The 26,348-nt window shown below is 39.4% G+C and overlaps 3 protein-coding genes and 1 long non-coding RNA gene across 4 annotated transcripts in view; 1 reads left to right on the top strand and 3 right to left on the bottom strand.

Moving 5' to 3' along the window:
- Positions 1-26,348, bottom strand: part of LOC117374964 (guanine nucleotide-binding protein G(o) subunit alpha-like) — a 170,740-nt gene that overhangs the window by 38,906 nt on the left and 105,486 nt on the right. The window lies entirely within an intron of this gene.
- On the bottom strand, positions 773-2,405 carry LOC117375381 (myeloid-associated differentiation marker-like protein 2). The gene has a single exon (XM_033971678.2). It carries the CDS (start codon positions 1,728-1,730, stop codon positions 813-815), a length of 918 nt encoding a protein of 305 aa, XP_033827569.1. The 5' UTR covers positions 1,731-2,405; the 3' UTR covers positions 773-812.
- On the bottom strand, positions 3,374-8,381 carry notum1a (notum, palmitoleoyl-protein carboxylesterase a). Its single transcript, XM_033971319.2, has 10 exons — positions 7,846-8,381; positions 6,606-6,658; positions 6,438-6,533; positions 6,079-6,139; positions 5,835-5,996; positions 5,557-5,748; positions 5,384-5,481; positions 5,109-5,256; positions 4,983-5,030; positions 3,374-4,725 (listed from the first exon to the last, which is right to left on the bottom strand). Exons 1-10 carry the CDS (start codon positions 8,193-8,195, stop codon positions 4,422-4,424), a joined length of 1,512 nt encoding a protein of 503 aa, XP_033827210.1. The 5' UTR covers positions 8,196-8,381; the 3' UTR covers positions 3,374-4,421.
- On the top strand, positions 4,654-12,928 carry LOC129456436 (uncharacterized). Its single transcript, XR_008648766.1, has 4 exons — positions 4,654-4,779; positions 5,182-5,756; positions 10,960-11,089; positions 12,745-12,928. It is a non-coding gene; the product is annotated as an uncharacterized LOC129456436 (long non-coding RNA).

Below are 26,348 nucleotides of genomic sequence, written 5' to 3'. Positions count from 1 at the left end.
TAACAATAGTCTTTCTAAGTTTTCAACCAATTGAAGACTTTGCGTCGGCAATGAAGGGCGGGCTCGTCGAACCAGAAAAGTTGCATCAGGTTGCGCCTCCGGCCCGGGCCGTGCGGTCCTTTACTATCATCTACTGGCGAAAAGCCCAAAAAACAAGTGCGGCCTGTTGAGTGTTTCAAGTGTGAACAACTCCTTCTAAGTGCCATGTTTGGGTATGTGTCTTGTCTTTTTCAATATTAAAAGATTAGCTGTGTGCTATTTGACAGCCTTTTTTCCTCTGGCACGGCTCGCCTTGGAGCGGGTTTGTTTGGTGCGACTCCCTCTCGATTCAAAGCGAACCAGTGGAAACGAGCCTATGGTAAGTTTATTACCATGCAGCCCATGACTTTAGTAGCCTATATATGAACACGTTCACAACAACAACAATCTTCAGTGCAAAATCGTGTAGGTTATAACATTGTTTAATGATCTATCTCCATGTTACTGTAATACAGAGGCTATATTTAATAGTAACACTCATTTAATAGTTTGCCACTCTGTCTTAGGTCCACTTTGGTTGACACACCATTCTCCTCTAAACAAGAACATTTAAGTACACACACACACAGCAAACATGAGTGATGGATTGCAAAGCCATCTGACTTCATCAGCCTGAATTACTCAAGTTAGCAAAATATTCACATAGACATAATTCTGCATGCACGTACAGTCCTTCAGTGAGTACAAATAGCATTTTGGAGTCCTTCAGTGAGTACAAAGAGCATTTTGGGTGTTTTCTTCTTCTTTGCTTTTGAACTGAGTTGCTGAGTGTTTCACGCAGCTGATCCTGAGGCTGAGACAAAGCGAATCCTTTGGGAGTAAATGAGATCAACAAAGTACAAAATCATGTTAACATTTGTAAACACTGCCACCACAAGCTTACTGTCCCAGGGACAGTTTCCTCGTGGGCAGTCCTCTGGGCGATTGGTGGTACCATACTTCTTATCAAAGCTGAAGATTGGCCAAGCAAGTGCTGTACTGAGGTACAGGATAACAGCAAAGAAGGTGTATATGACTACAAAGCGATCAAAGGGGAAGCGCAGGGAGGACGTCCTGCCTGAAACAGTCAGTATGATCACTACTACAGTGACTGTGAAGCACAGGCTGTACACGACCACACAGTACTCAGTGGCGATGTGGAGTGTGTACTCACTGTCATGAGCCAGGGCTCCAAAAATAATACAGGCCACAAAGGCTTGGACTACCTTTAGTAACCCTGAAACAGTGGCCATGTAACCTACCACAGCTCCGGGCTTAGCTCGTGTCAGAAACACCTCAACACCATAAGGAAAGCAGCAGATACAGGAGCAAACTGTAACTGCAATTCGGTAGTACAGGCTTTCGCAACTCTCATTTTCACACTCGTTTTCAATGAAGTAAACTGGATAGACCACAGAGGCAGTGATGTACATGAGAGTGGCCAACATGGCAAAGGCAACTGTGAAGTTATCCCAGGAAATCGGCATACATGCGTGTAATCTTGTAATGTCCAATGTGAATACCACCAGAGTCACTGCAAAGCAAAAGCACCACACAAACATGCAGAAGGTCCCATAGGAGGCGCTGTAGCCTGCACTGTGGGCCACCAGGGCTATAATGGTGCAGCCCAGAAGCAGTTGGCTCATGCGAGCGAAGCCCAAAGGTGACAGTACAGCCTCTTTGTTGAGGTAGTGTCCTCCGTGAGCGTCCATGATGGCTCTTGTTCAATCTGATGAGACTCCTGACTCTGGCCTCCTTCAGTGGTGTTCTCTGTGGGCTCCTTTCTCACTGGCCTCACCCTTCCTTGGTTTCTTTTTATACTTGGCCCTTAATTACAAAGTTTTTCTCGAGCTAGCTTTGTAATTACAGCATAGCATTCACTTAACTGCATCAGCTTGGTACGTTAGTCCTCCACATTTGCCTTTTCACAGAAGTTATGGACTGTGAAAATGTCCCTTTTCTATATTGGTATTTTAAAATACCTCTGCACTGTGCATATCCAGAAGTTGAGTCACCTTTTGTTGTTTCTTGTCTTCCTAAATCATGAATATGTCCAGTGAATGTCAAAAATCAGATTGCAGTACATCTCGTATCCAACTCTTCCAATACAACAGGTGCTCCACTTTGTTGTCCTGTCAATCAAACATCCTGTAGCTCCTTTCAAGTGTCACCTGAACAGTTGGAAAATCATTTGGTGCCCTCTCTCTTTTTCTTGCTCTGACTGTATGCTTGTCGCTTTTGAATATAGTCTCCGTCTCCTTTTGGCTTACAAAAAACACACCCTCTCTCATGTCTGCCCCATGTGCAGTGTGTAGATTGGTGGTGGCCGAGCCCAGGGTTACACAGGCCTCGCAGCGCTAAAAATAGGGGTCTATATTCCACAGAGGGGTGGGAGGCTGTGTGCATGTGGCCAGCGTCTGAGAGTCGTGTTTCTGGAAGCACCCTGAGTGGCTGAGTCAGAGTTGCTTCAAGAGAGAAACTGGCATTTATACCCAGTATAATGACAGGGAGGCAGGCTAAGACTTCCATTAGAGGAATAAATTACACACAAGTCTACCGCTATGATTATACTTGATAGATGACAGAATTGGACTGGAGACATGAGTTAGAAGTTGAAAAAGATTAGTAGTTTCATACAGTACCTTAATCTGTGACTCTAGTATGCTTTCACATTTGTTTTGTTTTTTTGTTTGTTTTTGAATCAGCCACTTAAAGGAACTCTATGCATTTGTTCTGGTGGACTGGAGTCTTGTACCCATGGAGATGTTTGACCTGGAACCTTCCATCATATGGCATTTAATATGTCTCTTCATGGAGATAAGCACTTGATGCCAGCAGACCAAGTTACATGTCAGATCTGTGAAGAGGCAAGTCCACTCATACATGTTTGTCAGGAACTTGAATAAGATATGCTTAATGCCAGACAGTGGAACATTCCAGGCTAAGTTATAATATCTCTATGACAAGCAGGTGGCAGACACCACACCAGAAATGTTTTAAATATTAACAGGCAATAAGTATATTATATTGAGACCAATTAAACATTAACATTTGAGGAAAACAGACATGATCTAAACTGAGCAAATGGTTTCAGCAAGTTATTATTTAACTTGTATTAGATTATTTGCTTTCACTTCTCAGCTTTTAGGCTAATTGCTGACAGACCATATAGGCTCACACCCACAAATAGAAAAATGCTTCTTCTGGAATCATCATAAATAACAACATTTCATTAGTCATTTATGCACTGTATATTCTCCAATAAGGTTGATACAAACACATGCAGTCAACACAATTTACAAGCAGCAATATATTTACAATTTACAGAATCAATTCTCTGTGAAAATAGCAATTATAAATATGATTTACAGAACAAAATAAATATGTTAATTACCAATGTAACGTTACTGTTATATGTTACAGAATAAAATTACAAATAGTCATACCTTTCCTTCGAGTGTGGATGATAGAGGTCTTAAAAATATTACATACAACATATCATTATATTATCTGTATTATGAAATATAAGGGGTTAAATATTGTACGCTTACAGAAACCTATACAATATACACAAATGTCGCCCTTTAAATGTCCATTGCATTGATATGACTGTGTGGACCCTGTTTGTAGAAGTAGGTGCGTAGAGGTATAAGAAGCAGGATTGTTGTACTGGCACCATGGTCAAGAAAGCCCTTAGTACCATAAATTAAAGTGTGGAACCTTCACTATGGTGCCTTGTGTTCGATTTCCATACATTTCCCTTAATATAGAAGTATAAGTTAATATGTATAGTGTAAGAGTACATCATTTAGATTCAGTAATCACGTTATGTTATTTGGAACACTGTTTTGTCCCTCTGTAATCCAGTGCTTTTGTCACCTCATCATAATAGGTCCGTGTGTCCTTCGGATTCTGAAACTGATGAGATGTAAGTTATATACTCAGTTTTAACTAACTCTATTTTTGATTTAGTCTTATATTCTCTATATTTACTACATACTGTAACTGGCAAGTCACACACCTTTTCTTCTTCTTACAAACTGACGATGGCTTAAGATTATCTAAACCAAACAAAACATTATATATTAACATATAAATACCCTTTAAAATGGATTACATTCAAAGTTTTCTGTTTTCTGTAACAAAGCACATAATTTAAATTGTGTGTAGCAGAAAGATGTGCTTTGTCATTGCAATATCTCATGGCTAGACTTTTTGCCAGTCGTGAGGAGCCATACAAAATAAAAATAAAAATGTGATGATAATGAGGTCAGTTAGGATTAAGCCAATAAGAGAATAGTTTTGACAAAAAGCTGGAGGTATCAGTTATAAAGACTGGCCATGAAGACCAGCCAGCCCTCTGCGGACTTAGCTTCAGTAAACTGTTTTTTATGTGTTCGGTTTTAGCTGCCACTGCTGAGCATCCCCAGAAGTTTACTGGGATCCATGCCCTGCTGCTGAGCCATCTTCTGCACGTCGAAGCCCATATGCATAAGGAACTGGATGACATTCATCTCTTGCCCGGTGAACTGGTCTCTGATGGTGGGACAGGTGGGGTTACAGTGTGGCCATGGGCAGCTGTCAATCAAATGCACTGGACATCCTTTGGGTGGAGCCTTGTTGTTCCGGTGGTCCTGAAGGCTACGGTCCCAGCAGTGCAGGGCCCGGGGCAGAGAAGTTCCTTTCACTTGTATGTCTATCCAGTACCTGTAATATGACACAAGAGGGAGCTGTCAGTTCACATGTGTTAGGCTTTCCAAGGTCAGTATTTTTCATTTAATTAGAGACCCAAGGACTATCTTTGTTTGTGCCATTTGTTTTACAATCTTGTAAAACATGTTATAATCAAATTTGATTTTCACATAAGGATATAAAATTAAACTTCTTTCTGGCACAGTTTTTCATAATTAATAACAACTAAGTAATTTATACAACTTGTGGAAAAGAAACATTTCACTACTTACGTTCTTGTGATAACTTCATGTGATAAACATGCAGGAGCAAACATCGCCCTTAAATGCAAAAACAACTTGTGTCAAAACTTTTGATCATCCTTTTGACCACATACTAAGGCAAAAAGTTGACCGTACGGGACATTATTCAGTGTCTTTCTCAGTTCAATTCCCAGGTTTTGGATATAACGCCACTGTCCTTCCTGCACAGGTTGGCCTGTCAGCTGAATGTTGTCAACTGTCAGCTGGGCTTCGTCAAACAACCACTGCACCACAAAGACTGGGCCTACAGAGAAAGCAGTTACATTGCCTTAAATTACTTAAATATGTAACACAGACAATATGGGCTCCATGTGTCAACAAGCAAGCTGACATTCTTATGCATGTGTGTTTTACATTGAGATCAAACATACTTTTTATTGATGAGAAGACTCTGTAACCGAAGAAACAGTTCCACTCCTCTCCTTCATAACTCTTTCTGCATCTCTCTGGGACTACTCCTCCCCAGTACCTGAAGGAACCAACAGAGTCAATGAAAAAATAACATTTATCATTATTTCCTGTATTGTATTTTTCATGAACCTACTTGATGCCTCGCTTGATGGTCTCAGTGGGGGAACAGCTGACCGTGTCCACGCAGTCGGTGAAGTGGTACTGCTTGTTGTCCAAGAACCATCCCGAATCAGCGAGACCACGCACTTGAATAGAAGTATGCCCTAATCCTTCCAAAAGCTCTGCAACGCGATCTACGTTCAGCAGGACTCCTGTACCTCCAGCACTGTATTTGTAAGTATATGGGTAAGGTCACTGTAATGTAGTAGGACATGTTTTGTGAAATGATATGGCAGAAAAGCAGCAACCTACCTGCTTCCTGCAAGCAGAAGGACCTTTGCATTTTCTAGACCTTTGTTTAAGAGGTCCTTCACCACTTCTTGAATAATAAGGGATCCCATAAACGCGTACCCTGTTTGTTCCGTTTTGGCCGAGGCACCACTCCACACATCGCTTGAGCAGTATGGAATAAAGCTGCACAAACAATATAAACGTACTGTGTTAAAAGTTGGTTAGAATTGTGTTGACTTAAACAAGCACACTGACTTAAACTTACACCATGTTTGCGTTCCACCAATGAGGGTTTTCCTCCGGGAGTGGAGACAGGATTCCTGTACCTAGAGCCACAGATTGACATGTATTATTAGTATTGTGGCACTCCCAGACACATCCTCTTCCTCCTCATCATCATTACAACATGGATTACAGTTATTACGCTGTAGGGCTGAGGGAGGTGTATCCTTTTCTACAGCAGCGGGCGCCAGGTAGCCCTTTACTGCTGTTGCATTATAACTGGGTATGGGAGATTAACATGTATAGTCCCTTTAATTAACAGCACATTAAAGTCATATCTGGGTGCTTATTTCGCCGCACTAGTCAGGACTTACTAACCCAATGAATAGAGTGAGTGTTCACCTGTTTTAGTTTGGGGCCACTTGGATGAGCTCATCAGTCTCCTCATGGTCTCATATCGACTGTCACAGTTTTCTTTGTTGAAGCAGTACCATCCACCTGAACAAAAATAATGCAGATTTAGACCTAGATGTGAAAACACCATTCATTTTATTATTATTTTTTTCTAACCTTCTAAAAATATCAGCCACCGCCTGCTTCCACGAGATTCTTTCAGGTAATATCTACAAAAGACAAAATGATAAACTGCAGTAGGAGATATTCAAACAGCAAATACAAGACAAAGTCATAATGTAAAGACATAGTGTATGTTCAAAATGATATGTGACTAATACATTTGCATTACATTACATTACACAGATGAAGTCAAAGAGCACTATTGCCACAAAAATAAATGACTTGTAGAGGTCTCTAGGAAGAGTTAATGTGCTGACTGTGTTTCCTCCAACTTGAATGACTTACTTGAGTGACTTACTCAAGTGGTTGCCAAATATGAGTGACCTTTAAGGAAGTAGATGTGTTATGTCTGCGCCTCTTTGAAGGAGTTCTGTTATTGCGAATTAGAATTTATGAAGTCTTAAAAAGACATTTATTTTTCCCACAGTTGGAGACATAGTATTGATGACGTTTGGTCTTAAGGACCATTTTTATTTGACTCTGGTGACTTCATCCATGGAGACCGTTACTGTCCCCCTGGATTAGCATTGAATGCTATGAATGAAGTCGCCATCTGCCAGGAACTGGGTGCCTCAGAACATCCAAGAGCTTTCACCAGCCAGCACTTTGGGATTTAGAAGGAATTAGTCCACTCACTAATTCCACATGCATTTTAATGCATTTACGACCATTATCAAAGAACACATTCAGGGCTTGACTGGTGTAATGCTATAATGTATAATGTACCAGGAGGAATGTCTATATAATTGACGTGCTTCTTTGTAAAGATGGATCAATACACTTTGAGTTTTAAAGATATTTAATTGTCCCCTACAACAAATAATTTAATCACATTTTCTGTCCTGTGTAAAATATGTAACTCTAGATTTCTAATCACTGCTGCTTCAAAGAGAGAACACTTGTTCCTACGATGCTTTTTCAAACAGCCTGCTGTCATACAACCTCAACCTCAACCTCAAAATAAGATGTGAGGTTGTGATCTGTCACGTTCAGTTTTAGAAAAAATAAAACATTCAGATTCCAGATTTTATCTTTTAAAGGAAGCAGCTGTTTATGTAATTTATTGCGTATTTATTTGCTCTCTTATTTGATCTTGTGCTTTCAGCGTTTTATATGCGACGTTTATAAAACTTCAAACTTGTTCTCGTTTTTCCTGTACCTTGAGTTTGTCACACACTTAAACACTACTCTCGCTGCGAACAGGTGTTCCTAAATCTGAGAAGGCTCCACATACCCTGCAGGGCTTCCATCGTTGCAAGTGACTGATGTATTTTCCAAAAGATTTAACTTCATGTCGTAGTCGAGTTTTTGCGCAGAGCAAGGGTACAGAGACTGCGCCAGGTTCTTCACTTGCGTCATGAAGTTATCCATGTTCTCCTCAACTGCGGTGAAATCCAGCGGGAAGCTCTCAGTGGCTTCTCCTCGGTCCGCGCGGTAAGTGGGAGGCGGTGATGAGCGACGCGGTTGTGGGTTGCGGCCACCGCGGAACCTCCGCGCGCAAAAAGCTCCGGACTGCATCAGCACCAGCATCAGCACAGAAGACGAAAGCACTCTGAAGGCTGTCATTGGGTTGGCTTTTGGCATCGGTCTCCCAGCTGCTTTACAAATGTGTAAACAGGTTGAATTGTGCACGGCTTTGAACACTTGTCCGTTCCCCAAAACGCACCAAGTCGATTTAAGTCCTCAGTGATATGTGTCCCTGTAACTGTCTCTCGTCCAAGTCATGCGCTGTAAAACAGAGCACACACGAGCCAAAACGACAACACTCGTGCCATGCGCTTGTATTTTTTGTATTTTATTCAAACTTTCCCCCCTCGTTTGTCCTCTCAGCCAATCGCTGACGCGGGGCAGGACTCAGGGAATGATCAACCGTGGCAGACGTCCCCTCTCCATCTACCCCCTCTGAATTTATAGTGGGAAAAAAGTCCGTGCGTTTGGTCCTTTTGATCCACGTTTTTTCATTTGATGTGGTGGCTTTTATTGGCATTGAAATGGCCATTTCCCACTCCGCCACAAATTTATGAAGTGAGAATACGCATCTTGTTACACACTTGCTCCGAAATCAAGTGAAAATAATGCATTACATGTAGTTTCAGCCTACAATTTAGTAGGTCTGTGTAAAGTGTATTATCGTACAGTTTAGCCTCCAAACAATATTGTGAACTTTCATAACATAGACTTATCCGTTAGCTAGTGACTGCCTGAGCTGCTCGTGTATGTTTAAGAAAGAACTTTTGTTTTTTTTTTATTCATGCAGGGCCTCCTGAGATCAAAGCAGCCATCACTCTTTTTCTCCAGTCTCTCCTCCCTTCCACTGCTGCCTCTTCCAAACTCTTTTGCTGTTCTGTAGGCTATATTTTAAGCCAAACAGAGCATCCTAATGTGAAGCCAGTTTTACAGTCTGAAGATGAACAGAATCTGCAGACGTAATAGCTTTTGAAGATAGTTAAATACCAATTTAACAAAAGTGATTGTCTAAAGAACTGTATGCCCTTTTAAAGACATAACTATGTCCAAACTAGGTAGAGCCCCGTGCCTAATCAGCTTGCCTGAAGGATGTTGAAGCGCTGTGAGCCAGGTAAGATGGATATGAAGTCACCAGCACCGATGGTATTCATTGGAAACTTCAAACAGATGCTTGTATAGATTAAAACATGTGGTAGGGCCCGCAAGCAGAGGCTCTGCATATCAAGCATTGAACCTATAGTCACTTTGACTCATACATACCTCTCTGTTTTATCACACATCATTTCCAAAATTGTAACCCTTAAATCACTCTCAGATGGATGTTGGCTTCTGGCACCCTCACTACAGTGGGGAGATGCTCCAACTCTGTGTCAGAATGTCCTATTAAGCAAGAGTATTAAGGTGAGATGATGTCTGAAGGATAAGAGAACACAAGTGACAGGGTATTCCAACACTTTACACTCAATGAATTGCCTCATTAAACAATCTATGCATCCAAAGAGGTGTATACATACATATACCGGGGTGGTCAGATTATTCGCAACTACTAATTCAATGACCCTGTATGTCATTTAGCTGTGCGATTTTGCAGTAAAGTTTGCAGTAGATCATGAGTTTTAGATTAAATAAAATGCAGCTGAAACCTTGGAGGTCACCTGTTCTTTTCTTCCATTATATCTTTATTCATCTCCATCAATAAAGCGGCTTCAGCCTTGCTGGTCTCAATGGATTAATCCTAGAATTGGGTCATTTCAAAATGGCCCAGCTGTTCTGATGGCGTCCCCCCAAAAGTGCCCCCTTTGCCCCTTCCAGCCCCCCTCACCACTCCAGGCCTCCTGTGAAAGTCAAAGCCTGTCTTTCATCTCCGATCAGTTGCATGTGCCCTCTCAGATCCACAGGTTTTACTGCTTAAGTCCAGGCTGGCAGCATTGATCATGTGACCGTTCGCCTGCCTGATACATCAGAGCTGTGTCAGTTCTGCTCACACATTCCCCTCTTCCCATCTCTCTCCTTGTGCCTGTTAGTTTTGATTCGCACATGCTTTTGTCCAGGGTCCATCCACGATCATCAAATCCTGCAAGTTGGAACTGTTAGGTCAGGTTACATCAAAGAGATCAGGAGGGATCAGCCTCTTGAAAGGGACAGGCTCTGGCTCACATCATCAGAAACAGGTGGGGGTCCTCATTGGAAGAACAAAGCAAAGATCACCATCCATAAAACTTTTATATATCATCGAAAACTTTCTTTTAAATTCCTGAAAATTGCCACCCTAAGAGGAGCGTGCACAGTAGACAGTCAAAGCCTAAAACATATGAGATCAGGTTTAGGGATTGGGATGGCTGAAACGCAGCTGTAAATCCCATAAAGGTCACAATAGCAAAGCCTCAGACTTAGTGGTATTATGCCACAAAGTGTTTAAGTGTGGAAATCTGATAAAAGCCTGAACAAAAGGGGATCCCGAAGTCTGTATAATGCAATCCAGGTGATATGAATTAGACTTAAGAACTGCCATCTTAGTTAACTTGTTTAATTTATTTATTTATTTCAGAAATCATGAAAGTTATTTACCATTTACTGCTTTACTTAACCGTTATAGAACATCTGTGACCTAAGTAAATTAAACTCACTGTGAAATTTCCATCCAAATATAAAGTTCGAGTGTTTCCTTATCTTGTCATTGCTTATAATAGAGCATTTTATTCCATTGGAAATCCACAGCTTCTGTTTTCTGTCACGTTAAGGCAAATCTCTTAGAGCAGGCCTTTCTTCTTAATTTCGTGTCATTTTTTGCCTGTTTAGAACCCCAAAGAAGAAGCCTCAAACAAGGTCTTTTGGATGTTAGCATACCATTGGAGTGCCCATTCCATTTGATATTTTCCAGGGAAACCGTAAACAGCCTTGATCCTTACTTAAGTCAAGAGGTGCCACCGAAGCCCGTGGATGTAAAAGGTCGGCGCTTGAGAAAGAGCAAGGAGCGGCATGAAGACATCTGTCCAGCAGGCTCTCATTTCGTAAGGCCGTCTATTGGTTACAGATGATGCCTTGTTTGATAAAAATGAACTCTTTCAAGATAGGACATAGCTTTTGCATTTGGGGTCTCTCTGGCACCAGGGGGGAATCAAATATTCCTGCTATTTCTAGTCAGCTGTTTACCCTTTCATCTGCAGTGATTGCTGAAAATAAGCACGGGGAAGGGTTGTGTATTTAAAAAGTTTAATAGAATGCCGGAGGATGCAAGAGGAGTGCGTGACTTTTTGGAAGTATCTTTTTGTCCTTATTTTGGAGTTTTCCATTCGTGCCATGTCTGAATCATCATGCACGGTGCTACCATGCTATGTAGCAACAGAGTAAAGGAGTCAATTACTATACTAAACCTACTATTATTACCAACAGAAAGGCGACAGTCATCTTTCCTTTGCATCTTAGAGGAGACGAGAGGAGAATGAATCCTTGGAAGTTTATGTCTCAGATTTGCCAAAGGACAGAGGAAAAGCCCTTATTACAGGTCATGACATTATAGAGCTACAATGCATTATTCATTCTGTCCTGTAGCCCTATTTGAAATCCACACCCTGCTGTAAAACATAGTCATTAGTCTTTTATATTTTATTTTGACAATATATGGTACACTAGAAAATATGACTGAACGGGCTAGTTTAAAGATTTAACCATCTAATTTTAATTTGGAAAATCAGCCGTCATGTTAAACCCCCACCTACTACCATGAAAGCCTTGTCATGTCATGAAGTTTACTTGATTAATAATGACACACTCTTAGCACCAATAAGCCATCTCCACTTTTCTTCTGAATGGGAAAAAGGGGGCTCCTGTAATTGAAGAAGACAATAGTGAGTGCCAGTCGGTTGATCTGGACTCTACTACCTGCTTTGATGTCATATTTTGGTCTATAGTGGGCTGTGGCAAAGAGACACCCATCGTCGCCAACTGTCTGACAGGCTGCCTTTCATCATAATGACATCACTTGTTACTTAATTATTTTCCATGGCTTCTTCCAGGCCTGGGAGTTTTCACCCAGGAATCTGAAATCATCATATCCACATTTACACCCATAGTTAAGAACAGTGCTGTGGTGTACCATTTATTTTCAAATCTGCATACACTAAATGTCACTTCAAAGGACTGAGAATATTCATGTTGCCTTTTATGCTGGATACCACTTAAATATGGTGGATTAGGGCCCATTTCTCAGTAATCATATATTTGCTGCCCCTCTCAAACATGGGCTTTAAAAAGTGTCTTTTTAAAACTGTTCATCGCTTATTTTGTGATCAATAGACTTCTTTAAGTGTTATACTAAAGATAACAAATTAAAATAAATTGTGAACATTGCTTTATGTATATATGTGTGTGTGTATTGTGTTTTTAGCAAGCAGGTGTACTGAGTTTTGATACAAAAGATCCATAGATGTACGTGAGTGATCTTTCTAAATTGGCTTCATTCAACAAAAAAAAAAAAACTAAAGCCCCTTTTCCATGGGTCCAGGACGTGTCAGAGGTTTAATGAGTGACAATTATTACATCTAAAACTTTTTAATAACTGGCTATTATCCAGGTGCTTCTACTCCTTTTAGGCCACATTGAGTTTGGACTGACTAACAATGAAAGTTAAAAATGTAATAATGTTTTTTATCTTCCACCTTAACAGAATGGCCTCCTGTCCTCACCTGTTGGTCAGATGCTGCCCACATCACACAGTCCAGTCTGGGTGCAGGAGGTGTCTGCGGGCTCCTGACCATCCTCTGACTGGAAACTGATGACGAGGACTTTCAAAGGATCGCTGCTTGCGTTTATTTATATTCAGAGAGGATGTCCAGATTGACTGCATATCATTGGAGACGGAGGTAAGATAGACAGTATACTCTTTGAAGTATAGAGATGCACACAAACGCACGCGGAGAAATGTGCCATAAATGTATATGGTGTGATTGAGGATTAACAAATGAAAACTCAGTTGAAATATCTTGAAATCGGATTGTCTTCCCACAGAGATCTTTGTTTTTGAGGTCACCTTGTGGTTGGCTTGTGGAAACATTTATTCAAAACAAGGTACTATATCCATTTGGGAATATGGCGAACCTCACCCTCTTTCCTTTCTCCTGTGGCCGGAAGATAGTGGTCATTTATGGGAAGACAGAAGTGTTAGTCAGGTTTTACTCACAAGTACAAAAGTTATCAGAAGAATACCACATCTCATGTTTGTTGATGACTAAGGAGCGCATTATTTCTCTGGCTTTGATCACTTAATGTCCTTGGTATCTGCAGAACATGGTTTTGGTTAGTCAATGAGCTGTTTTTGTGATGAGGCAAAAGTTGTAGTAAATAATGTTGTAATTGCTAAGTAGTAATAGAGTGGAGAATAATTAAAAGTTCATAAAAGCAATAGAAGAAATTCTTTCAGCGTGAATGCCCTCACATCTGGATGACAGGTGCAGCTCCTAATTCTAGTGTGCAACAACTTTCTCTCTAATTAACTTATTGAAGTGAGAGTGGAGTTAAAAGAGTTTGGTGTGGGCTAAAAAAAATATGAGGAAAAAGGCCTGTTTATCCTTGTAAAAAAAAAAAAACATACTTACACCAGGCAGGTACAAGTAATAGTGAACAACTGTAATACAACTGTGAAGTGTAACCTGTTCCCTTTGAAAACCAGATGAACATCGGCTGGGTCTCACACAAGTCATTACACCTTCAAAGGTAATTAACACATGGCTTTTGTTTGGACCCTATGAGCCCCAGATTATGTAGGTACAGATGGTCAGGGGAATGGATGACAGATACGGAGAGCAAGGTGTGCTGGGATGTGCTTTCATGTCAGCAGGAAGTGCTTGACCTCTGACCCCTGCGTGACCTCAAATCGCGGCTGTCAACACCACTTCCTTGAGCGGCCTGTAAAGATTAACATGTGGTCAGAGACAGGAGGCCTCCAGGGTTCCGGGTGATGAGCAAAGTGTGTCAGCTGGCAGGTCCCAAAACAGTCACTAGGTTGGCATGGCACCCCTACAATGTTGTTTTAGTCCTGCAGCATGTGCAGGCAAACAACCCCAGTTTGTTTGTAATCCACCAGTGGCGATGCTCTTTTTTTGGACAGTCCCAAGCAGTCAGATTTTAAATAATGCGTCTAATGTATAGATTTGCAGCACAAAACAAGTGATAGATATCAGTTTCCTTAATTTCACTAATATCAGATCATATTGTGTATAAATATACAATACAATCTCTATTTCGTTTGCCCAGTGAGTCAGTTGGTCTAGACTATGAAGTTGGTATCTTGGTTCTGGCCTGTTTAATGCATATTAAATAATCGTTTTTTAAAAAGCTCACATCAGTAAGATTAGCTTGTGATAGTGGCTTACAATGGCCATTCACTGAAGTTATTTACTGTTTTTGATGTCACAAACATCAACCAAAACCCCACTCCTCTCTACAGTTAAATACGAGCGATCTGGAGCAGACACTTGGACGTGTGGGTCAGGAGTCTGTCTCAGGAGAGTGTTTGATGATGGCGTTTTATTGTTCCAGAAGGTCAAGATCTTCAAAGCTCGCTCTCTGTTCTCCGCGGGACGTCCGGGCAGCAGCTGTCCGAGTACACTCCGCTTTGTGTTTTTATATGAGAAGAGGGCTTGGTGAGGCGCACTCCCACAAGAAATGTTTTTACTGGGGGGTAGGCACTCAGCGGACACTGTAATATTGTTGTTTTGCCCTTTTGTGCAGATGAGTGCTGCTGAGTGTGTGAATGGGACACCACAGCCTTGTTGGATGTTGGAGTAGAGTGGAGTTGTCACGATACAAAGACTTGATTTTTATGCTACGAAAAACCCTTTAAATGAATATATATGTTGACATACCAGTTCTATACAGTGAACCCTGTGTCTTCTTTTACTCTCTTACCCTGTTTTATCACAATTTTACATTTTTATGTAATTCCCAACTGTGGACTTACTGCTTCTAAAAAGCTCAAGACTATCATTTGTATACTTGGTTGAATATCTTGGTTGAGTATCTAATTTTCATTTTAGTTTCAATATTGCTCAATATCTGGGTATTGGGTTTAATTAATTAATTAATTATTATTATTATTTTTATTATTTATTATTATTTTTATTATTTATTATTTTTTTAATAATTATATATATATATATATATATATATATATATATATATATATATATATATATATATATATATATATATATATATTTATTTATTTATTTATTTATTTATTTATTTATTTTATTTTTTTTTACAATTTGATACATCTTTATGCTGAGTACATGTATTGCTTCTACTACCTGTCCATCTCAGGCACCATGTGCGCAGTGCTTGTGCCAACACTAAACTCTTATAAATTAAGACTAAAGTCAATGTGCAAATCATTATATGCTAAGTTAATCATGGGGCCTTAGCTCAGAGTACACCTTATTCTCAAATAAAAATTGATGAATTTGCTTGGTATGCTGGTATTTCACTTGCTTTGGCAAGGAGGGAGATAAAGTACATTGCTTTGACTTTTTGACAGTACATCAAGTTCACTTTGGGATAATCTAGCAACTTTTCTTCACAATAACTTTCTTGTCGACGCAACTTGGAAGTTTAAAAATCAGAGAACTTCAAAGGGCATGTGCAAATATGGATGAATTAGCCAAGACGGCTGCCATCCCTCATTCTGTTTACTCTATAAAAGGACGCAGTGCCACATCATTTCATTTTGAGAATGAAACTTCAAACTATAAAGGTGACGCACAAAGTAAAATGTGATTACTTCAGGATTGCATCTTGCATCCACCTCACATTCAAAAGGGAGATTTGTTATTTGTTGCAGTACACAACATAATGGATCTACAGGGACACACACGCGGTTGGGTAGACCTTGATACTCCTGCTGTGGAAAAGTTCACACAGTGTTTCTTTGACCTCCTGGACCCTTTGGACTGACCACCCTGAAATGCTGACTTTTCCCGGGCTCACTGAGATGCTGCTCCACCCGCGGCCTTCACTCATGACAGGATGTCCTTCTCTTGCCCCCACCTGTTTTCACACCAGTCTGCTCACTCGGATTTTGTACAAGTGGCCATGCATTTCATCTTGCTGGTCTCTGTGGTTCTTGTTTCTGTGCGCTTTCTAATGCTGAAGCTGAAGAGTTGTCAAGGTCCAGCAGTAGCTCAGTGGTAGAGTTTGCCCTCTACCTCAAAGACTGCTGTAACTGTTGTAACAAAACCCTAAAATAATAAGATGGCACAGCCAGGGGAACAAAACAATGTTATTTGAACATTTCCTTTAATCCTTGTCCTCTTGAAAGGCACATCAATGATCTCACATTGATTAAGAAGAATAGCAAAAATAGGTTTGCCTTGTTGTTTGTCTTGTTCATTAGTTTTTTGGGGTTCCATTGTCTAAAAAGATCATTTGCCTGCCATAATGCTCTTTTCTTGTTCTAAAACAACTAAAGATGTCAGACATCAAAGCTGCTCCTTGGTTAATAAAGGAAGACCTCAAATATCTTCCATTTGGTTTGACATGGTCTTGGGTTTCAAAACAAAAAAAACATGGGCAGACTAAAATGATGCTATTTTGTTTGTTGTTGCTGGCCCTTTGAGATAAAGGGGTTAGACAGTGCAACTTGAGTCTTATCTTTGATCATTTTAGTTCTAATTATTCAAAGATAGTGGAGATAGATAGTGTTTGTACCCCTCTCCAAAACACTCCTCTGCCCCACTGTCCCCTCTCCTCCAGCCTGATTATGACATCCAGAGTCCTTTGGCTGAAACAACAGTTTGTCAAAAGCACCCGCTCCCTTTGAAGTCCATGTCCATCAGTTGTGTTTCGATCTTGAGCTGAGCGCTGGCCCTTGACCCCTGGTGATTACTTCCGTGGTGCAGCCAAGCAGAGATAACTGTAAAAGTGAGCCTTTGATATTCACTTAAGAGAGGAGACTGAATCCTTTAGGGAAGTATAACAGCTTGTCTACTCCACATACATACGCATACCTGCATACATATACACACACATACATACACACACATGCATACACAAGGGACCAGATGGCAGCGGCCTGGACTCGATGATCAAAGTGAACAGATTTGAACCCAGATCTGCGTTTATATGCTGGAATTGACACCTTAAACCTATGACTGCTACTGGTAATAACTTATGGGAAATAATCAAAAGAAAACCAGCATGTTGGTGTTATTAAAACATGTCCTCTCTTTGGAAATATCACTGAACAGTTTAAGTGCACACCACTATAGCTACACACACTGGGGATGCAACACTGTATTGGATACTGGTGCCGATATTGACAATTTTGGTGGATCTGATGTCGGCTTCCAAGATATCGATTCAGCCAATATCTCATTTTGGTCAATAAATATAATAAGACGATTTACTGGACTTTAGAACTTTAGATAAAAAACTCATTTGGATATTTTTTACCTTGTGCTGCTTGTGTTTAAAGGAAATGAATTATATTTTCAGTCTCTGCCCTAGTACTGGTTGATATCGGGTATCGACAGGCAATTTAAGCAAAAGTATCTAGATCAGCATCGGAACAGAAAACTTGGATCAGGGCATCCATAATTGGTATACCCCTTAATCTGAACAATGCTACTAAAATTTTGGAAATAATTTGTTTGAACCTCATTAGTCAGGCAAAAAAATAATTTGTTCTTCTCTTCTTTTCCTCTCCATAAAGTTTATTATGAAAGCAGTTTGTAACAACATCCAACTGTTGCGAGCGATGTGCCAAAGGATTTGTGAGAGTTAGGAACTTGCTAGACAGACTGAAATACCTACTTCCTCCTTTCATTGTTTAATCAGGTACTTAGACTGAGTCAACAGCAATTCTAACAGTCATATTTTCTCACATGCTCTATATGAGAATGAGTTCATTTAATCCTTTTATTGGCTCAGTGTTTTGACATCTTCCCCAGAGCCACACACAGAAGTGAACGACAAATGAAGATGAGCACATGAGTTTGTGAAGTCCACTGACTCTCTTTCTATCCGCTGCTTAAATTATGGCCCTTCTTATTTCACTCTATACTTGCAGTAGGCTGTGGTATTCTCTCCAAAGAAAAGAACATGTCTAAAGAGTGGTGTGCTGGACTGGATGTCAATTTCCAGCTCAGAATAGTAAACACAAAGCCTTGTAATTAGCGCTGTTCTTTTGTCATCATTACCTCTAATTTCTTTTTCAGCACAACGTGAAAAGCCTGAATCAAAGGAAGCCGTGGAATGTGTTGGCGTAAAAATGAACATGAAATGAATGACGACTGTTTAGAGGACTCTGATGGCTCTGACTGTGTGTGTCATTCCTCTTTTTAGACACAAATAACACAGCACGTTTGTCAGGCTAAAGAGAATACCATAGTGTCACATGTGAGTAGATCAAATGTCCTTGACTAAATGATCTCTGAGCCCTCTTTCTCACACAAACTTATTTTTCTATCACCTTAAACATTTGCCTTGGCAGTCTACATTGTAATTCTAACCTAAGAATGTTTCTATTGTGTCCTATTGGGCCATTAGCCATTCTATGTTGTTAAATCTACATCTCCGAACTAAATCTAAAAGATATGCCTTTTAAAGGATAATTTACCTATCAGTTTGTTTGTTTATTTTATGTTGGCTATGTTCCTTTCTTTTTTCTTTAATTATTTATTCATATTTAATTTTAGCCTGTCATTTGTGACACTATATCTGTGAAGCACATAAAACCATGGGTTAATGAACTTTCCATAAAATAATCTGACAAAATGTTGTTTCAGATTCTCACCTCGGGAGGGAGCTACTGCTGCCAAGGATTATCACCTGTCTTTATTCTTTGTAAGTCCCATCTATGTGTGAAAAAGTTCATTCTAAAGAGCATACTTAATATTGAGGTGGTAGGTCAGAATTGTTGCATTTTATCCACATGTTTCTACCTGCTTTATGGTCAATATCTTCATAATTACAAGGGCTAAACACATTTAGCCAGTTTAGTGTCTTCTCTGTCAGCAAAATGAACTAAGCCATACGATTACAGGCATACTGCAAATTTGTACACCAAATTCTCAGTAAATAATAGCACTTAATCGTCCATAGAGCTTTAAACAGTAGGCCCTGCACTCCCTCTGAAAGTATGACATGAACTTATAGAACATCATGAATAGAATCTTTTTGATTTGTGCTGTCTGCCCCTCTACTTTTTAGTTTAAGAATAATAATTACATTGACGTGTTCTTTGATCCAGTGGAAATCCTAAGAGAATAATGTCATGTAATGGATGAGTATCATTGAAATGACTCCTTGTCTTGTGCCGTTGAACCATAAATAATTTGAGAGCTACCATGGTAACACCTCTCATGTAAACAGTCTCAGCACCAGCGGCCTGCCACTGATCGCTACTTTGTTTAAGGTTAGTGTCGGGGCAGAGGGGACTACTTGAGGAGACGTAACTCTGGAAATTCCTTTCATGTTACGGAAAAGCGATGGACCTCTGTAGTAGTTTATTGCTGGTGTGATTTTTAAAAGCGTCGGCCCAACTCTTTGAAGTGAGAAGTGGTCTGTTTTTCCTCTGCACTGGTGTCACCACTCTTCTGGTTCATTTCTACGATTCAATCTTTGTACTTAATGTTGAAATATGATGAACTGCTTCAGCCTGAAAGTCATGGAGATGGGTGTAGAGCAGGTGGTGACACATAGAGACAAAGACACCATTATTGTGACTGATGGAAGTTTTTTAACCTCAAACAACCTCAAACTACACAGTAAACTCTGGCTAAAATAACTGATATTTTTATATTGTAGTGCACGTCTTTAAGCTCGCCATTTACAGTACTTGATAAATTTAACATGTTTGTATCTTGTATGTATCATATTGTTCTACTGACAGATTATTGGCCTTCAGCATGTGTGCTACTGCTTAAGTGAGGATAGACAGTGGTGGAAGAAGTACTCAATTTTGTTACTTAAGTAAAAGTATACCAGAGCAAAAAGAAATACTCAAAGAAAAGTAAAAGTATCACATGAAAAATCTACTTAAGTAAGAGTGTTTAAGCTACCCCTTTAAAAATGATTAAAAAAAATAAATAAAAAAAAAACAGATAAAGATTTATGCTGAATTTTGTTCTGCAGAAACAGTTGAATAATTTTTTTGTCTGTTTTTTTTTTTTGCTCAAACTCTGAACATGTTAAAAATAAATCCCTCAGCCATTTCAGCTGTTTCAAAGTATAATAAAAAAAAAAAATACTTTTACTTTTCAGACCAGTTCAAAAATGTAGTGGAGTAGAAAGTACAGATATCTCCTGCTCTCAAATGTACTGAAGTAAAAGTAAAAGTAAAGTATCCACTTTAAAATGAACTTAAGGTACAGATACCTAAATTTGTACTTAAGTACAGTACTTACTACTTTTACTTTGTTACCTTCTATCACTGGCGATAGAAAATGTTGACACTGAGAATAGTTTATCAATTACACTGAAAATCGACCCAAGAATAACTTTTTACTTTTTATAAATATGTTGAGTTCTCCTCCCACTTCAGATGTCTTTTTTAATTCCACTTGACTCTAAACTGGAAAAAGTCACTAGTGCTATTCCCAAGCATCTACATAGGGCACCTTCTACTTTTATTGCTGTTGTGTAGTTTTAGGATCAGGACTAAAAGGATTTCAAAGAGACATGCCATTGTTGAATCCATTCCAATAAATCTTTGGAAAATATAAATAGTTGTGGGCAGACAGCCTGGTATTGTCTTATGTGGCTGAAGCATCCAACATCCAGCCGTGTTCATTGTAGTAAATATGTCCAAAACATGACAGTCTTTGTTGATTTTAATGTAGTGGTAAATTTGTGTTTACACAGAGGATCACCCTTGAATCAAGAGTTCACTGTGTCAAGTGGCCCTATAAACCTCTGTCTCTAATAAAATGGCTTCTTTGGGAATGTCATGTCTAGTGGTTTGTTTTTGTCCTAGCTGGGTTTTTTTTTTTACTCTACCATCATGATTTTGTGTAAGTTCAAGTCTACTTTTAAACCTATTCTTATTGCTCCACTCTCTAGAAGGCCAAGCGCAAATTGTATCCTATAGCGTCCAAGTCAGCAGTGGCCAGAGGAGGTTGAAATTTTTATGTATTTGTATAGGGAGCTGTGGCCATGCTGATCATCAAAAAACAACATCAACAGCAGAGTTACAGAAAGAGACTGAAAACATGATACAGTCCACAGTGTTTGAAATGTTAACTAAAGAAAACAAGCTTCCTAATGGTTTTGTATTTATGTATTTTCTTTGCAGGCTTTGAAGTCCAAGCCTTCGTTGCATGCCAGCCCCGGGTGAACTCAGAAAATAATCGTAAGTAACTGTGAATGTAAAGAAACGCCACAACCAGTTCCAAGAACTAAAGAGGTGAAGTGGATACAAGCCTTTTCTTTCGCATATGTTTATCTATTTCACTTTAAATATGATAAATTGTGCAAAGCTATTTAATTGAAGTTTTTGTGGAGTGAAAATCCTTTTACTCCAAGTACCACCAAAGACAACATTTGGCTTTCCAAGTAACACTAGATTTAAACCAGGTCTAAAACATGACTGTTACTTCCTGGTCTAAACTAGGGCCAAGGTCGGACTACGTAATTGCTATACCAGCTCTGAACCTACTACTAACCTAAAAGAAGACAAAAATGGGGATTAAACTGACTCTAAATGTAGCAAGTATTTGAACTGCTGGGGAACCCACGTACCATCTGAAGGAGTTTAGCACAGCCAGCGGCACTTGGACCACAGTTTGAGAAACACTGCTCTAGATCTTGTAATGTTGTGTTAAATTGTACACATGAATAAATAGCTTTGTGTATTGTACATAGGATCATAGTGGAGTAATGTGTAATTTACTTGGGTAAGACAGAACTGTATACATAGATTATTTCTATTCAAATATACACACTGTACTCACTGCATGTCTCCCACACATTAGATAGCAATTGCAGTACGGCCACCCAAGGATTATGTTCACCTCACAAAATGGTTGGGAAAAGTTTGAAAAGAGATTTGACCATTTAGTTATTTTACCTTAATCAAATTATAATTGAAACTAGAGGTAGGAAATATAGAAAAAATGGTAGTACTGGTGCTTAGTTTTGTGGTACTCTGCATTTCATGTTTTGTGTGCTACTTAAATCTCAACCAGGACACTTCCAGACACATTCTTGATGCATTTAAAGATATATTTATTGTCAGAACATAATGCAAAAACAACATGAAAAATGTCCACCCCCAGGTTGCAATTAGACTTACTTTAAGAAACAAACTTTACTGACCAACAATGGAAATTACATAGACACAGTAGCTCACACATAACAATATAATAACAAAGATTTAAAACAAATTTGTAGGTGGTAACAAAATATTTATATGTACAACTAGACTAAAATAAAAGTATTTCAATGTATAAAGGTTATATACAGGTGGTGAAAATGGTGACTTTGACTTGACATTAGGTTATCTATTACATATTACTTCTCATTAGTAAAAATGTGCCACTTTATCACGGACATCACATGCCCAGCTCCAACATCAGTCGCTCTGAGTAACTTTGAAGCAAACAAAACCCTTGTGATGTGCATGTCCAGAGCCCAGTGGAGCCCCATCAAAGAGACTGCGACACGCTCATTTAGTGATGAGGACTCGGAGCTCTCTTTTGTGCGTGTTGTTTGCTTTTGCCTGTGTGGATGGGATGGTGGTGTGGGTTGGGTTGAGGGGGGAAAGGGGGGTTGGTTGTGGCGCGGAGCTGTCTGTTCATGTGGGACATCTGTGGCTTGCGTGTTCAGTGGAACGGTGTTCTGTTAGAGGAGCTAAACAGGCGCAGTCACGAGCAGCAGCAGACGCCATGGACACGGGGGGCTTTGTCTCTAAGGCAAACTACACACGCAACTTTATAGCATAAGTATGTTGACATATGACTTCTTACAGTCTGTCAGACTTCAGAAAACATGGATCATAATAGCGATAAAATATAAAAAATTAAAAGATACTGGATGCTCATCTTGCCCCAACCAGCCCCATAAGTTGTGCTGGATGATATAATATGGCTATGGTCTAGTGCATCACAACTTTGCATTCAGATATTTGTTGACGTATAGTGAGACCGCATTTGTGATGGAATTTCAATAGTGCGCTGTGTAGCTTTTCTAGTAGAGGATATGCCACCTGTTTGTCTCCATGGAGATGTTACAGCTTTGCTTAGAATATTCCATCACTTATCCATCTTGTAAATACAGGTGTTTATATTGCTGAGAAGTACCTTGAAAAACATGCATTCATACATGAGCAAGGTCACCTCTCCGCAGATCTGACCTGTAACTTGGCCTTGTCGCATCGCCTGCTTGTCTCCATGGAGAAAGATAAGTTTAATGTCATTTTGTGGAATATTTCAGCAATAACACCAAGCAGGTTACGTGAACTTTAAAGATACACCTGGTTAGAAAGGCGTGACTTCATGATTTCTAGCTGCATGTGTTTCTAAATTAAACTTTATCTTGGTTTGTTGGTGTATATGGTAAGGAATAGGCATTTGGCAAACACAGGCATGCATATATTGGAGTGGTAAATGTTCTATAAAACAAATGCAAGTTGTAAAATAAATGACATCAAGCATATTTTATTAATGACAAAGAAATAACAACCCCACACCAGCACCCTCTAATTTAGTGAGGGGACTTTCAGGTCTTTTATGGGATCTGAATCTTTTGGATCTGTTCATTTCAAAGAGCCGTTCAAAAGACTGCCTCTTTTACTATTTATTTATATGACAGAAGCCAATGTGAGAACTCATTTTATCTACAAACTAATCACAGCGAGAACGACCAAGGCTCAGATGTGTTTAAAATGGTTCAAACTGAGAGTGGGAGTGAATTTACCCTTTGGAATTATGCAGAATCTAAACAAAATGTTGCACTACAATAACAATAATTAAAAATGTAACTAATATTACGAATCCAAATATGTTTTTTGTGAACAAAGCTTTCACTCATGTCGCCTGCTCTGCTTTCTTGCTGATTTTTGTGTTGGTTCAGTGTTAATTAGGATAAAAAATGCATATAAATTAGAAAGAAAAAGATTTGGTTCTTCAAAAAGTTGAGATCCCATTAAAATTGTTCACCTTTCAAAAGAGCCGACTAGTTCGCGAATGTCACATCACTACTAAGCCGGCAGCCACCGAACCCCTGTTTTGTCCTGTGGTGGAGCGGTCTGACACTTTAATGGCTGCCCTTTTATGGCGTTTTTAATTTATTTGTGGATGCGGCGAGTTTCTTTTATCTTCCTCTACACCATTGATCAAACTGTGAGGTGTAAAATGTTCCTGGAGACTGAGAACAGGACACCTAACTCTCTCTCTTGTGAATGCATGACACAGTGACAGTGACTGGCCAGTGTTGCATATGAACAAGTGTCATTTTTTTAGCTGCGGCGATGCAGAGGAAAGTCTTGACAGATCAAACAGTGTTACGCTTTGATGTTTGGAATTTTTTTTTTCAGATATTTTATAGTCCTTCCACCAAATGTTTTATCTTTTCATGCCATCTTTAAAGTACTTTTGATATCCACATTTTATGTTTTATTGGAGCATATCAAAACTGTTCCTTTGGGAAAGAAGATGTCCGATGAGGGTGTGCTCGTAACATCTCAAATGTTAAGAGCTTTTTTTTAAGGAACTGTCCATAGGCTATGCTCTTACTGCTTTAAAAAAAGTTACTCCTGGGTTAACAGTGCCTTTACCTGCATTTAGAGGACACATAGTTCTTCTCATTCTCATTGTATGGACGGGCCATGCCTCATGTGAAAGCTCAGAACCTCCAGAATGCACTCACTGAGCTGCAGAGGCTGCACTAGCACTGATGATGATTGGCTACAGGTGGTGGGGTTTAGGTAGAGAGACTAGAGAGTCTTTTTAGGTTTAAAGCAACTAGATTTCAGCATTGAAACCGGTAACCCAATTGAGAGACTCGTGTGAGGTTTGTTCTACTTTCTGGTTGGATAATCCTCTTGAGAACCAAAACACTTAAGTTATAGCTTAGCCCACAATGTCCAAAGTTTGTGAATAAGAATAAATCAGCATCACAGTTGTTACCAGTAAGAACAATATTTGATTTTAACAGGTCTACCTCGTGTCTGGGGACAGATCAGTCATATTTTACAGTAAAATCGCATACTGTTCCTTTAAATAGGGTAGAATCAAAGACCTTTTCATCAAGAAGTACTCTGTATTTGAAAAATCTGATTCGTTAAAAATTGTGTTTGTTTCTCAGAAATTAAAGCCACAAACATGAATGAGTAAGGAAGTAAAGTAGGAGTTTGGACCCATTCCCTTAGTGACTGGGTCCAGTCTATACGCCTTTTTATGATATGGCATAAAAATCCTGGTAATAGAAACAAGCTTTGAATGCTACTTTTTTACTAGAGAACACTAACATTAAATTGAGCTGAACATCACCTTGTCCATATGAAAAAGGAAATATAGCATCTTTGCACAAGTAGATTTTTATGACGTTTGTGATATATCTTTTTGCCTAGCTCTCGTTGGTTGTTGTCCTAGTCTATGATGGTGTCATTCTCTCATATCAAGAGAGTTGTTCTGTATTGATTATATTGATTGTCTGTATTGGCTATAACTGACCTACAGAAAGTTGAGATGGTATCTAAAGTCTATCATTTGTGCACATAGTTCAATGACCTTAATGGCAAATCATATTGCAAAAAATCTGAAAAAGCAACAAATAAGGGACAAATGTCTGTTTTACACTAAACTTCAGTTATGGCACGGTAAGGTCTTGGCACACCCGACGAGACTTAAAGGATTGGGACATCTTTGGAAGGAACAATTAGTATAGAGCAACCACAATTTACATACAATACACTAGAGGACAATGAAGAACAAAAAGGTACAGATGTGAAAAAATGACTGTATTGCTTGAATATCAAGTTGAAAGTTTCTCACATAGGCTACAAAGCACAGAGTAGACTGCATGGTTAGACTGGGGCCACCACTAGGCTCAAAAACATGTTTGTCCCCCTCTAAGTGTCCGAATGCCCTTGATGTCTGACAAAGACGAAGACAGTGGAAACCACAGAAGTCAATGGCATGCAAAACATTGAACAAAAGAAGAATAGGGTGCAGGAGACATTTTCTTCAAAGGTCTTACTGTAAGTGTAATTTCCAAAAGGGCTGGGTTCCCCCGTTCTGTAATTAGCTTCTTCTCATTGGGTTTGTCCGGAATTAA

The sequence above is a fragment of the Periophthalmus magnuspinnatus genome, chromosome 8, assembly GCF_009829125.3.
Source record: "Periophthalmus magnuspinnatus isolate fPerMag1 chromosome 8, fPerMag1.2.pri, whole genome shotgun sequence".
Classification (NCBI taxonomy): Eukaryota; Metazoa; Chordata; class Actinopteri; order Gobiiformes; family Gobiidae; genus Periophthalmus; species Periophthalmus magnuspinnatus.
Note: the sequence above shows the minus strand (reverse complement) of the source record. Positions and strands in the feature narration are given on the sequence as shown.